Source organism: Dysidea avara, chromosome 6, assembly GCF_963678975.1.
Source record: "Dysidea avara chromosome 6, odDysAvar1.4, whole genome shotgun sequence".
In the NCBI taxonomy this organism is placed as follows: Eukaryota; Metazoa; Porifera; class Demospongiae; order Dictyoceratida; family Dysideidae; genus Dysidea; species Dysidea avara.
In genome coordinates, this window is record NC_089277.1 from 27,885,787 (window position 1) to 27,898,627 (window position 12,841).

Genomic DNA, 12,841 nt, shown 5'->3' on the forward strand with positions numbered 1-12,841 from the left:
TCTAAAAACCAGGCGCCATGCAGCTAGCTAACTCATCTGGAATAACCATAGACAGTATATACTACTATGAATTAACCAACTATGTATTACTACTTTACAATAGGGTAGTTTGGGTTGTGCAATAATATAATTAGCTATTTCTCGCATTTCGTAATTCATGAAATATTTGTAATTCGTTCAATTACGTTGCTATGCACTGCTAAGGAAGCGTTTGTTAAATAAACCGCTTTTACCAACATATTACGCACAAAACTATCTTCTAAACTGTTTTATAGTGTGACTTACGTGTTTTTTCCCACAAATTGTCTCGACAAAGCCTCAAAGCTGCTCTTCATTTTCGTTCGCGTACGTAAAGGATACGCCCCCTTTCAACTCGAAGCGATAGGCTATTCCTGGCAGTGTATGAGGCCTGCACCGTTGTTTTTCAGTAGCTAAATGCCTGAAAACCTCAAGGAGAAGGTAGTCTGAGGAAAGTCACCACACCAGTATTTCAGTCCGCCGAAAAGAAACCACCTCAGAGCAAAGTTCACCTGTGCAGAAGTTTAATACAGACTTCATTTCACTTTTACTTCTTACGTAAAAGCTGCTTTTATCGTTATTAAGCGATTTTGCTCACGTGGGTGCGTACGGACAAACATAGGTAGATAGGTAGATAGATAGGTACACACACACACTTTTACGAAAATAATTTCAGTAAACCAGGCGTACGCCCACAGCCGGCCTTCAGGTAGATAGGTAGATAGATAGGTACACACACACACTTTTACGAAAACAATTTCAGTAAACCAGGCGTATGCCCACAGCCGGCCGAAGGCCGGCTGTGGGCATGCGCCTGATTTAAAAAAGGGGGATAGAAGCAACACCAACAATTACCGGCCAATTTCACTAATTTCAGTTTGTTGCAAGATATTAGAACATATTATGTATCACCACATTGCAGAGCACCTCAACACCAACAACATATTAATTGACGAGCAATTTGGTTTTAGAGCAGGTCATTCATGTGAGGCTCAGCTCATATCTGTTGTTGAAGACGTACAATTGGCCATGGATAATACTTCCCAAGTAGATATGATTTTCATTGACTTTAGGAAAGCATTTGATACAGTTCCGCATTGTAGACTCTTAAACAAGCTTTCTCACTATGGGATTCAAGGTACAACTTATGACTGGATAAAGATTTGGCTGACTCAGCGAACACAGCGTGTTGTTGTGAATGGACATGATTCAAATTTTGTGCAAGTTCAGTCAGGCGTTCCCCAAGGAACTGTTCTTGGCCCATTGATGTTTTTGCTCTACATTAATGACATCAAGTGTGGCATCTCATCCCATTTGAAACTTTTTGCAGATGATTGCATATTATATCGAACTATCAATAGTCAGCAAGATCAATTATTATTACAACATGACCTCAACATTATATTAAAGTGGACTGAAACTTGGTTAATGAAATTAAACACTTCCAAGTGTGTGGTACTTACCTGTAGTAGACTAACATCCTCCTCTACTTTCAACTATACTATCAGAAATTACTTCTTGCAGCGAGTTATTTACACCTCATATCAATCAAGTTATCTCTAAAGCAACAAGGATGCTAAACTTTGTTAAACGTAACCTTTATAGATGTTCTGCAGAAACTAAATGTTTAGCCTACACCAGTATAGTGAGACCACTGTTGGAGTATGGATCGGCAGTATGGGACCCCTACTTGCAGAAGGAGATACAAAGTATAGAAATGGTACAACAACATGCTGCTCGTTGGGTCAAGTCAGACTACCGTTATAACAGTAGTGTTACATCTATTACTGCGTTTACACTGCAACCAAGCTACCCGGGTAAGACTTTGACCTGGGGTCAACTCTGTTTTGTGACTCCTGTTTACACTTGCTATGAATTTGAAGGCTGATTACAAGTTAATGTGTTATTGCGCATGCGTAATTTTAACTATCAATCTATCAACTGATTGTGGCGTTCGGTTATACAATGGCGACTGTCGGTAATAAGCCAATGGCTATTCTTGTTCACTCCTTCGCTACTGATAACGCCTGTAGAGCAAAGTACGAGAGACTCCTAAGACAGCGACGAAAAAACCTAAGCAGACGTAGAGTTTTGTCACGAAGAGTATCCAAGCGTGGGGAGTACTGCACTAGTTGGTTAATGGTATTGTTTGTTGCTACTTCGTTCTTGTATTCCATTCCTCGTCCCAAAATAGTGTGGAAATTTGATAGGTAAAAAATACACAAGTAGCCATATTTGCTTGTGCTAGCTAGCTTATTTAATTTGGACGGCCAATTGCAAGTATTAATCTAGTGGCCTTCAGAAAAGAAGCTACAGGCTGTGCTGTATTTTATATCTGGTAATTGCATGGGTTCTTATACTTATGTATGCATGTCTTTGGTTTTTTTTACTAGATCCACACACTGGTGGGATGATATTGTGTTGAAGACATTTTCAGAGGACGATTGGATGGAGAATTTTCGAGTGAGCAAACATACCTTTGATTACCTCTGCACACAACTGAGTCCTTTGATTAAACGACAGGATACTGTGCTACGCAAAGCAATTGCTGTACCACACAGAGTGGCAATTACTCTATGGTGTTTGGCTACTTGTGGGGAATATAGAACTGTAGGTCACTTATTTGGAGTAGCAAGATGTACTGTGTGCGTGATAGTTCATGACACTTGTGAGGCAATTGTTAGGATACTCTTGAAGAAGTACATACAGTTTCCCATGGATGAACAACTTGTACATGTGGTAAATGGATTCAGACTGAAATGGGGAATGGTTCAGTGTGGTGGTGCAGTGGATGGATGCCACATACCTGTTAAACCTCCAGCATTAAACCACACAGACTATTACAACAGGAAAGGCTGGTACTCAGTAATTTTACAGGGTGTTGTAGACCATGAATATTTATTTCGTGATGTTTATGTGGGCTGGCCTGGTAGCGTGCATGATGCACGTGTATTTGCTAACTCAAAGATATTTAAATTGGGTAGTGAAAACAATGTTTTGCAAGGAAATAAGGTGAGGATTGGAGAAGTGGATATACCTATATTTGTAGTTGCTGACTCCGCGTATCCTTTAAGTACATGGTTAATGAAGCCGTTTCCTCATGGTTCAGCCCTAACGCAAGGACAGAAGAACTTTAATTACAACTTGTCTCGTGCAAGAATTGTTGTTGAAAATGCGTATGGTAGATTGAAAGCTAGGTGGAGAAGACTTTGTAAAAGTAATGACATGATTGTTGAGCATGTTCCCACTGTTATAACAGCTTGTTGCATTCTTCATAATGTCTGTGAAGTGCATGGTGATCGATTTAATGAAAGTTGGATAGAAGAACATTGTGATTTACTGGAGCAGCCACCTTCAGCTGGGACAACAGCTGTAACAAGTGATGCTGCATCAACCATACGGAATGCTCTTGTCCAGTACTACTCGTAGCATATATATATATATATATATATATATATAATGGGAAGTGTATAAATCATTAATTTTGATGATATACTGATTGTAATAAAAATTTGTGCAAACTGTGGTCTTATAACATTAAACATGGGTAAATTATACAATAACCAAATCATAACATGTTAAACACAGTCCACTACGCAATGTCTGGTGATGACCTTGGCGAAGACTGATACATGGGATATCCTCCACTATTGGTGCTACTGCCAGAGTAGTAGCTACTACCACTTCTGCTACCTGCTGAATAATCTGGTGGAACTGTGTAATATGGGTTTGGGAAAGGTACAGGGTGGCCTTGAGACATCATTGATAACATTCGAAATTGAAAATCACGATCTTCCTTTCTTCGCTCATTCTCCATTTCCATGATTCGTTCTTCCATTTTCATACGCTTAAGTTCTAGCTCTACATACTTATCATCACTTTCTTGCTGTCTTTTCATTACCTTTTCAAGAACTACATTCATCGACTTTTCCATTCTTTCTTCACGTGTTGGTTTCTTCTTTCTTTTGACCAACTCTTTCTTCACTTCAGATTTATCATCCTTCTTGAGCCCTTTTCCTTTCATTCCAGACTTATCAGATTTCTCTCCCAGCTTATCCTTCTCTACTGGCTCATCATTTTCAGATATCTCCTCAGGCTTCTTCAACTTGTCTTCATTGGTTTTCAGGTCATTGCTGCTACCTGCAATACAAGATTGCAACTCACCTGAATCGGGCAGTTCCGCCGCCTTGTCCACATCATAATCGGATGAATCAAGGACTATCGCAGGTTTAGTTGATGGTCTGTCTTCGAGGATACAGTTTATTTGCTCATAAAACTTACAAAGCTTTCGTTTGTTTCCCGTTTCATTTAAGTTATCTTTTGTCTTTTTGTAATCTTTCTTGAGCTTTTTGACTCGTTCTCGGCACTGCATTCCCGTTCTTTGGTAACCACATGAAGTGAGCTCTGCTGCAATCTTGTCATAAATGGTGATGTTTCTGATACAACCTTCCAGCGAAGCTTGCACACTCTCTTCCCCCCACAACTCCAACAATTTTGTCGTTTCATCGTCTTGCCATACCGCCATTTCGATATCACTATCACTTCAAGCGCCACGTTGTGCCTCACGTGAACCAGAGCTGACACGATTTACTCGGGTATGACCCTACATTGTGAAGCGAGTCGAGTCAACAATAGATAGGTCGACTCGTCTCTTGTTTACACTTACACTTTAAAGTAAGTAGTTTCGTGGTAGCCCTGCTCAACCCGTGTAGCAATGGCAGTGTAAACGCAGTATATGTTAGCAGATCTACAATGGCCATCACTTCAACACCGACGATATGTGACTAGATTAAAAGTCTTCTACAACACTGTTTACTCCTCATCAGTCTTAACAGTCCCAAATTATTTCACTAACACCACATATCCCACCCGCCACCACCACCCCTTCCATTTTGAGATTCCGTTTGCTAGAACAGATCATTATAAATTTAGCTATTACCCCAAATCTATCCGCGATTGGAACAATTTACCAACTGACAAAATAGAATCCCAATCTCTACAAGTATTTATAGATAAATTATAACTGACTCTTATCTATGTGATTTGTAATGTTTTTCCTTACCTGAACATATCAGTTTGTAACTGTGTTTTCAGTAATCATAATCATAATCACACCAACATTAAACGCGGTATAAACATAGATATTAGAGTACAGGGATTAGAAAATAACGCGCGCCCTGAAACACTCCGCCGTTGGTGAATTCATGAGGCCAAAATGGTGTCTTCTGCTCTGGACTACTTTCTACGGGCGTGGAGTATTTCATGACAATCTCTTTATGTTTTACAAGTACTAGGCAAACTCCTATTGTAAGTCTTGTTGTGAGTTTTTGCCGCCATCAATCATTTTAATCTCAGTCGACACGATTTTTTTGTGTACCTGTTGTGTTCATGGTAAGTTCACTTTCGACTGGCAAACAATGCCACAGTAACCCTAAAGTAACATAGTTTTGCATGGTGTACTTCATTTTATTATTCCGCTTGATTAATGCCCTTTGGCAGTCTCATCTCGGTTCTTTAAAATACTACTCCATGATTTATCAACTTCAACACAAGCGCTGTTAAGCGAGAAACATCTTTCAGTGGTACTGTGCAAAACTTCAAAGTATTGCGAAGACTTCAGCACTATTTCCCCAGTGGAACTAGACTTCTGTTCTTCATAACAGGTAGACAAAAAACGGAGGTACCCATTGATGATCAAAATCGTAAATGGCGATGAAAACCACCCAAGACGATTAAACAACAGAAGCCAGAAGCATTAAAAGTGTTGTATATCAACTAAAATACCACAAGGTGGTTGAAATCAACTGTAAGACGACTAAACCACAAACTGCCATCCTGTCCGCATGGATTTAATCAATACCGAGGAGTGCTTCAACCACAATCAATGGTAGATATACACGGCACGCGCTCGGTTGCCTATCCCTTCTCTCTAATATCTATGGTATAAACAACACTTAACCACTACACTATGGCAACGTGCGATTCTATACAATATGGTGGCCGTGCTTATAATTATGTGCTTTCCGTTACTATGGAAATGAGAAAAATCTTTAGTAGGGTGGTTATAACGGTACACTGTAGTTCGACTGAAGATGAACATACCCTATGTGGTTATATCTCTATTTAACCATACCTATTTTTCTCAAAGGTTTCCTTCTGATTTATGATGTGCCTGCAACGCTCTTCGCTTATCAGGTCACTCTCACGAAGTCTATTGAGGAAATGTTCATAATCGTGAGCAATGTCATTGATCACTCCGTAAAATTTCATAAAAGTAATTTCTAGCAGTTGCCCTTCCATCAGGGTGCTGTAGTCTCGCGTGGCCACACCGACTAAGTTCACGTCACTCACTGACTAGTAGAGTTGTACCGATAATCGGATCGGTAATCGGTAGAAGCCGATAATTAGCTGTTTTTACCATAATCGGAAATCGGTTGTAATGGGCTGTGGCCAGCAGATTATTAGTCTATTCAGCTTCAGCAGCTGCAGTACCACTGGAGGGCTAGTGTCAAAGGCTCTGGTATGTACTTGGGTAATTTGTTTATGTTTTGTGGTAACCACAAAGATAAACAGTGATGGTTCAGGCCCTAGCCCACTTGTCTGACTAGCAACTTTGAGTGTATAATTTCACAGAATTAGCTTTACTAGCTATACTTTTAATCGAGGGGTCCGACACTCTTGAAATCTCGTACGCTTCGTCAGAAATCACATTTGAAATCATGAAATCACACACTCAAAAGAAATCAAAAATCACACTTTTTGAAAACGAAAATCGTAAAACTCCGTATATTTCCGTAAATTACGGACGCATTGAATTACGCGATATTATTATTGGAACATAACAGAAGTGATTTAAGGCCCGAATTACTTGACCTGGCACTGGTTCGGCTGCCAATCTCTAGAATTTTACAGCCCAAGCTGAGTCCACTAATGGTCAAAAGCTTCCATCACTGGAGCCATAGATTTTAGAGGCGCGTAAGCGCCTCTAAAATCTATGCTGGAGCCACACGAGTGATCTGAGAATCCATCTCGGAATCTTATTCAGTTTTAACTAGCAATTTAGGCTCTACTCGCAGCCACAAGTGATGGTACATCATAGTGACTGCATGGGTTAATCATGAAACGGGTAAACCATGTAGAAGGGCTGCAAACTATAAGCACACTTTTGCAAAGAAAGTAGTTCCCAGCATTAGCTTCAGGACAAATAATTATGCAGCTTGTCTAGAAAATATGTATGTCAGTACTGGTTAGTAACTAGCTACTAGGTGTAACTTTTCAAAGATTAGCTCACATAATATGATTCTGCTTGTTCAGCTGACCCACTAAACATCTTTACATAACTCGCAAGCAAACATTTCATATAAAACAATCCTGGCATACACAATGAAGACCATGGATGTATCCAGATCAGTTGACTGTGTACTTAGGTGTTTCCTGTCACTGTGGTTGTTAGTCAATATGAAATGAGATCAGGGTTGTTAACAGAGAGCCATTCCAGTTTTCAATACCATTGTGAAGGAAGGGATGTGCATGTTACTGATGTTAGCAGAGATATTGTTTATGTCAACTTTCAGGTGTGATTTAATCTATTGTGTATTATAAAACTGGTAGGTAATACATACAAATAGCTATCTTTCTGCATATAGCTAAGTCAGCTTCATGCAGATTAAATACATCACATATTGATCAGATAAGGTTTATAAGTTCTGCTAAATTTTGCAGGTATGTTCATTACTGGTAATGCATCATACTGGTTTGCATTATATTATCTGAAGAACTGATAATGCAGGATGCATTGGAGCTAACAGTGTATAGCACACAAATTTTACGGAGAACAATTATCTAATCAGTGACTTTATGGAAATACAATGCCAAAATGGTCCTCAGACACTATGCTCTTTGCTCGGAGGACATTATAGATTTTGTTTAGGTTTTATAATGTAGTTAAGTAGGTGTAGCTTGTAAGTAGTTTAGTTTATTGTAATTAGTGTGGTAGTTTGTACTTTGCTAGTCTTTGTATTCTTTTGTGCTTAACTTTTGTGTGTACTTGTTTGTTATCTATTTTTGTAAATAATTTTACACCTTTTTCATTACCTAATCATTACTGATTGAGTCCAAGTCTATCTCCTACCAAAGATACTGTTTTAAATTCATCATAACTCAGTGATAAAAGTGTAACTGAAATCATGTGGACCCACTGATGACACGCAACCATGTAATAGTAACCAATTCCAATATACTTAATTAATCACATGTACCACCATCAGCTACTTTTATTATTATTATTGCTGGGCATGCTGATGTGCCAAGGGGACGTGAGTAATGCTCCAAGGAAAAAATACACAAGATAACAACAGTACTGCTTTATTATATCTACCGGTAAAGACGATACTCGACAATGCCTAACATTGCCTATACCATTTTTAGTAGCTTTTTGATAATGCATGCTTTCTGACTCAATCACTGAAGTTGGCAAATTATTCCAGTCGATGACAGCTCTTGGAAAGAAGGAATGCCGGTTCATGTAGCTAAGTACCTGGATGAAGTGGTAAGGGTAGTGGTGTCTAGTTGAACATTGTGTGGCTAAGAGGATAATGGTATTGATAGGCTGCAGATAAGTCGTGGATTGCCTCGTAAAAATGCCGGCGGCTAGCTATAACTAGGCCAGTGCGGCATTCCTTGATCCACGCCTATTATTTTTTTACCCTTGTTAGAATATAACTTATGCACGAAGTTCTGGGACGGCTTCTATTCATTTTTAGACAGCCTCTTTACACTGTTAACTTGCCTGTTAATCATCAGCACTACCGTACGACCACAACCGAAAACCATCACCGCTACTGGTGCCTGGAATCATCTCAGCCAGACGGCTTTGGCCCCAGCATCTTTGCTTACGAACTAGACTCTAGTGAAGATATAACTTTTACCATCCAGTTTACTGATGACGAAGCTTCTGGACCTGTTCTAGCTCCATGAGAGTCAACAATGGTGAAATCACGGAAATCACGAAATCAAAATTGAAATCACGAAATCACAATTGAAATCATGAAATCACTAATGAAATCATTGATTTCAGAGAAATCACTGTGATTTCGAAATCTCGTACGCCCTTCGAGAAAGTGGCGGACCCCCCGCTTTTAATGGAATGAGCACAAGTATAATTGTAGAGACCTACAATCGGGTATCGGTTAACTATCGGTAAAACAGGGTAAAAATATATCGGATATCGGTTTTCCCTAAAAAGTGGGAATCGGTACAACTCTACTGACTAGTATTATGTAACCACATCATTTGCGGATGACTCACGACGTGACGTAAACACATACAGCTCTTATTAAAGCGCTTTTTGGTGAACCAGTGTTATTATGACTGAAGGACGTTTGACAGCTGTTTCTTTGATGTGATGGAACGTCAACCATTGATTTTACCAACTTTTAGGGTTACTGAATACTGCTGACGAGGAAACCGAGTCCTATTAAAGTCGAGTAGACTGCCGGGTAAGTGATGTACAGGTAGCTAGTAAGACCAGAGCTCTCAACCTGTAGCCTTTGTCAGGAGTGAGATCAACAAACTGCCATCCATCCCATGAAACCTGATGGAGAGAACAAGCACAACATACATAAAATGTACCCTTAGCAGGGGCGGATCCAGAGTTTGGAAAGAGGGGGGGCACCTTTCTGAAAAACAGTTGAAGACCAAAAAAACTTGCTGAAAACCAGTTGAAGACCAAAAAAAAAAAAAAAAAAAAAAAAAAAAAAAAAAAAAAAGGTCACAACAATAATAGCTAGTTATCCTTACCAATTATATCTGATCACGTCTGTTATGTAAAATAGAATCCTATTTATAGCTTCATAGGTAAGCTACACTGCCTCATGAACATTGTGACTGCTTTATTAGAGTAATTGACTGCTCTATTAGAGTATCTCGATCTTGTATGCAATTTCTTGAAGGGGGGGGGGGGGGGGGGGGGGGGCATTTGCCCCAAATGCCCGATCCTGGATCCGCCACTGCTTAGGCTGATAATGTGTAGTTGTGCACCTATATCCACCTGTTTATGTAGCTGTTAATTGTATCTGTACATGATACCTTCTGCCACTATCTGCTATGCCACACACTAGAAATAGTTGAACACACTGATGTATCCATTGAATTCTGGTATTTTGGTAGTACACTTTTATCCCCTTTGAAGGCACTGGAATATCTTTTTTAGTGTTCAGCCACACTTAGCTGCATGTTCTCTGTTTTCGTCTTGCAGTGTATCCATGGCATCGCATGATCAATTTATGACACATGGCCCAGCACAACTCAAATAACACTTTTAGGTGTCAAGCAGTCGAAACATTCTTTTACATCTCATTCTGTTGTCCCCAGCCATGTCTTAATCTAGTACTCTGATCCATAGATTATTAATCCCACATGCATGTCTGATTCAGCACCATTTCCTCATTTAAATACCAGGAATCACATGAGAATAATCATGTGGCACAAACTGTTTACAACACAACTATCACAGACTTTTTTGGTTCAAATGCTGAATGTTTTTGTGGAAGTTAAGCTACAATTGCTTGTAGGCATGAAATTCAATACCTTGGGTGTGTGAGCGTGAGATTGCACCTCAAATTGTGAGAATCACGCCAGAGGCATGACAGTTGAGAAGTATAAAAGACTAGTTTTGCTACTATGCCTACTTGTTACTTGGACTATTTATAAGCTGCTGCACTTCATTTCTATTACAAAAACCAAGCAAAAGAAACAGCCAATTGTCACTTCTTTTTTGTCACACTTGCAAAATATATATCACAGTCAAGGGGGTGGCACTATTACATATCAAAACAATTTGTGGATTTCCTGTACATTTCGGAAATTTGCCACGCCCCTAAAATTTATTTATAAAAATGTAATGTATTTAAGCTATTGGGAGATTAACCTTATTTTCACTCTATCAGCTTATCGCAAAATAATGAAAACAGCTATTATAAAATAAAAAAAAAACAGTAAAATATTTATCAGTATAAACCAACAAAACTATATAACTTTTGCATCCAAACCTTTGCTCCTAATGTGGGTTTTTTTGCTCCAACTTTCTTGAGGTGAACCTTCGTGGCCATAAAGATTTGTGTTATGGGTTTCAGTGATGTTTCCTTGGTGCTGTATATTTGATGCTCTAGGCCAAATACATATAAATAACGGTGAAATACATTGTCTGTGGCGTATAAAGGTTATCATAGTATCACCAGTATACAAGATGTCTGACGATTAAGGTCTGTTTTTATCAAGAATGGAGGCGCGAAACTGAGTCAGGATACTCGATTGATGTTAGTAAGTAGGGAACATTGCTTAACTTTGTGCGCTAGTACTGCCTGGAATGGTTAGAGCAGTATATGGCTACTATATAGTCGCTGTACTACAGCTTACAGAGCTTAGTGGGTCGTATGACTGATTAAATTGAACGTTTCTTGCAGTGTATCTATGGCTAGTTTTAGCTACATCAGCTATACACTAGCAAATTCTTTCTTCTCTCAGCACTCACACACACACACGCACACACACACACACACACACACACACACACACACACACACACACACACACACACACACACACACACACACACACACTAGATCCCAACCCCCATCCCCCATGAGACACATCCCACCCAGCTAGCCAAGGGATGCTGAGGTGGACTACATGGCAGGAGGATAGGTCATGTACAGTAGGTCTGTTCCATATCAATTCATGTTTGTGTATGGGGCCCAGTTGCTGGGTTTCAAGGTCAAACAACTCTACACACATGCACGCACACACATGTACACACGCACACACATCATACTTATTATATTTGTTTCTCACATAGACTGAAATGGATAGCATTTTGGATGAAGACACCACTGTATCTAACACTGTATAAATTCAGAAGAACCTCATACGGAGATTGGGATTGAGAGGCTGAGGCCGTCAGTACATCTTTATAAAATTTTGTTTGCAATATAACATTTTTGTGTGTATACTTTACAACGATCTTGTACATCATTAGCTTACGTATCACTGCCTTCAGCATCCCTGTAATGTAATTATGTACAAGTATACCTTGTTGGGTTACGTAGGTGCCAACCTGAATGAAAATGTACCAGCATGTTAGGTCAATAAACAGAGAATTGTTAGGAGTGACATGAATAATGCCGCGAAGTCCGGTTATTTTTTTTGACAATTGATACCATCCTTGAAACAATACATACATACATACATTGCTAGAATGTAATCCTCAAGTCACATGCAACCACAAAGCAGTGTGTTAAAGAACACCCATGTGGGGATGGCAAGGAGTAAAAATGTAATACTGTATGCTAATTTGGTTATAAAATTGTACAGTTTACTTCAGTTTGGGTCTGGAGATAGCCATTCACACCATCATATCCTCTGAGAGGCTGTGATACAATTCTTTGTAGAGTTACTACAATTGACTGTTCATAGTTACAGTGTACCCTACAGTTTCACTGGACGCGGCTGCCTTTCAGGCTTTCTATTGTTTTGGGCGGTGTGTCATTCTTTGCGATGCTGTAACAGCACCAGACTGAAGTGTTTCCATTGTATCTCTAAGCTCTTTCAACTAAATCATTCTAATCTTGGGGGCACTGTGATGTTTGTTCATGCTGTAATCAGCACTGAGGTCTGCTTGCGTTCAGTTGACTCGCTTGGGATGACTCTGCCAGTTCTGCCCCTCAGCTGCTTATAAATTGGCATGAAGTCCTTCTACTTCAACAGTGTTGAAGTCTTTCTATATTTCATCTCTGCCAGGCTCTAGTCGGCTCTCACCTGAAGTTGC

At 39.5% G+C, this 12,841-nt stretch overlaps 3 protein-coding genes across 3 annotated transcripts in view; all 3 read right to left on the reverse strand.

Moving 5' to 3' along the window:
* Positions 1 to 6,359, reverse strand: part of LOC136257269 (protein NLRC3-like) — a 31,371-nt gene extending 25,012 nt beyond the window's left edge. Inside the window, exon 1 of the mRNA XM_066050361.1 lies at positions 6,152 to 6,359. Within this exon, the coding sequence (XP_065906433.1) occupies positions 6,152 to 6,318 (167 nt within the window). The 5' untranslated portion in view covers positions 6,319 to 6,359. The remainder of the gene's footprint in view (positions 1 to 6,151) is intronic.
* LOC136257270 (CTP synthase 1-like) overlaps positions 1 to 12,841 on the reverse strand; it is a 145,127-nt gene that overhangs the window by 73,577 nt on the left and 58,709 nt on the right. The window lies entirely within an intron of this gene.
* Positions 3,433 to 4,711, reverse strand: LOC136258457 (uncharacterized). Its single transcript, XM_066051767.1, has one exon. The coding sequence runs from the start codon at positions 4,541 to 4,543 to the stop codon at positions 3,611 to 3,613; it is 933 nt and encodes a 310-aa protein (XP_065907839.1). The 5' UTR covers positions 4,544 to 4,711; the 3' UTR covers positions 3,433 to 3,610.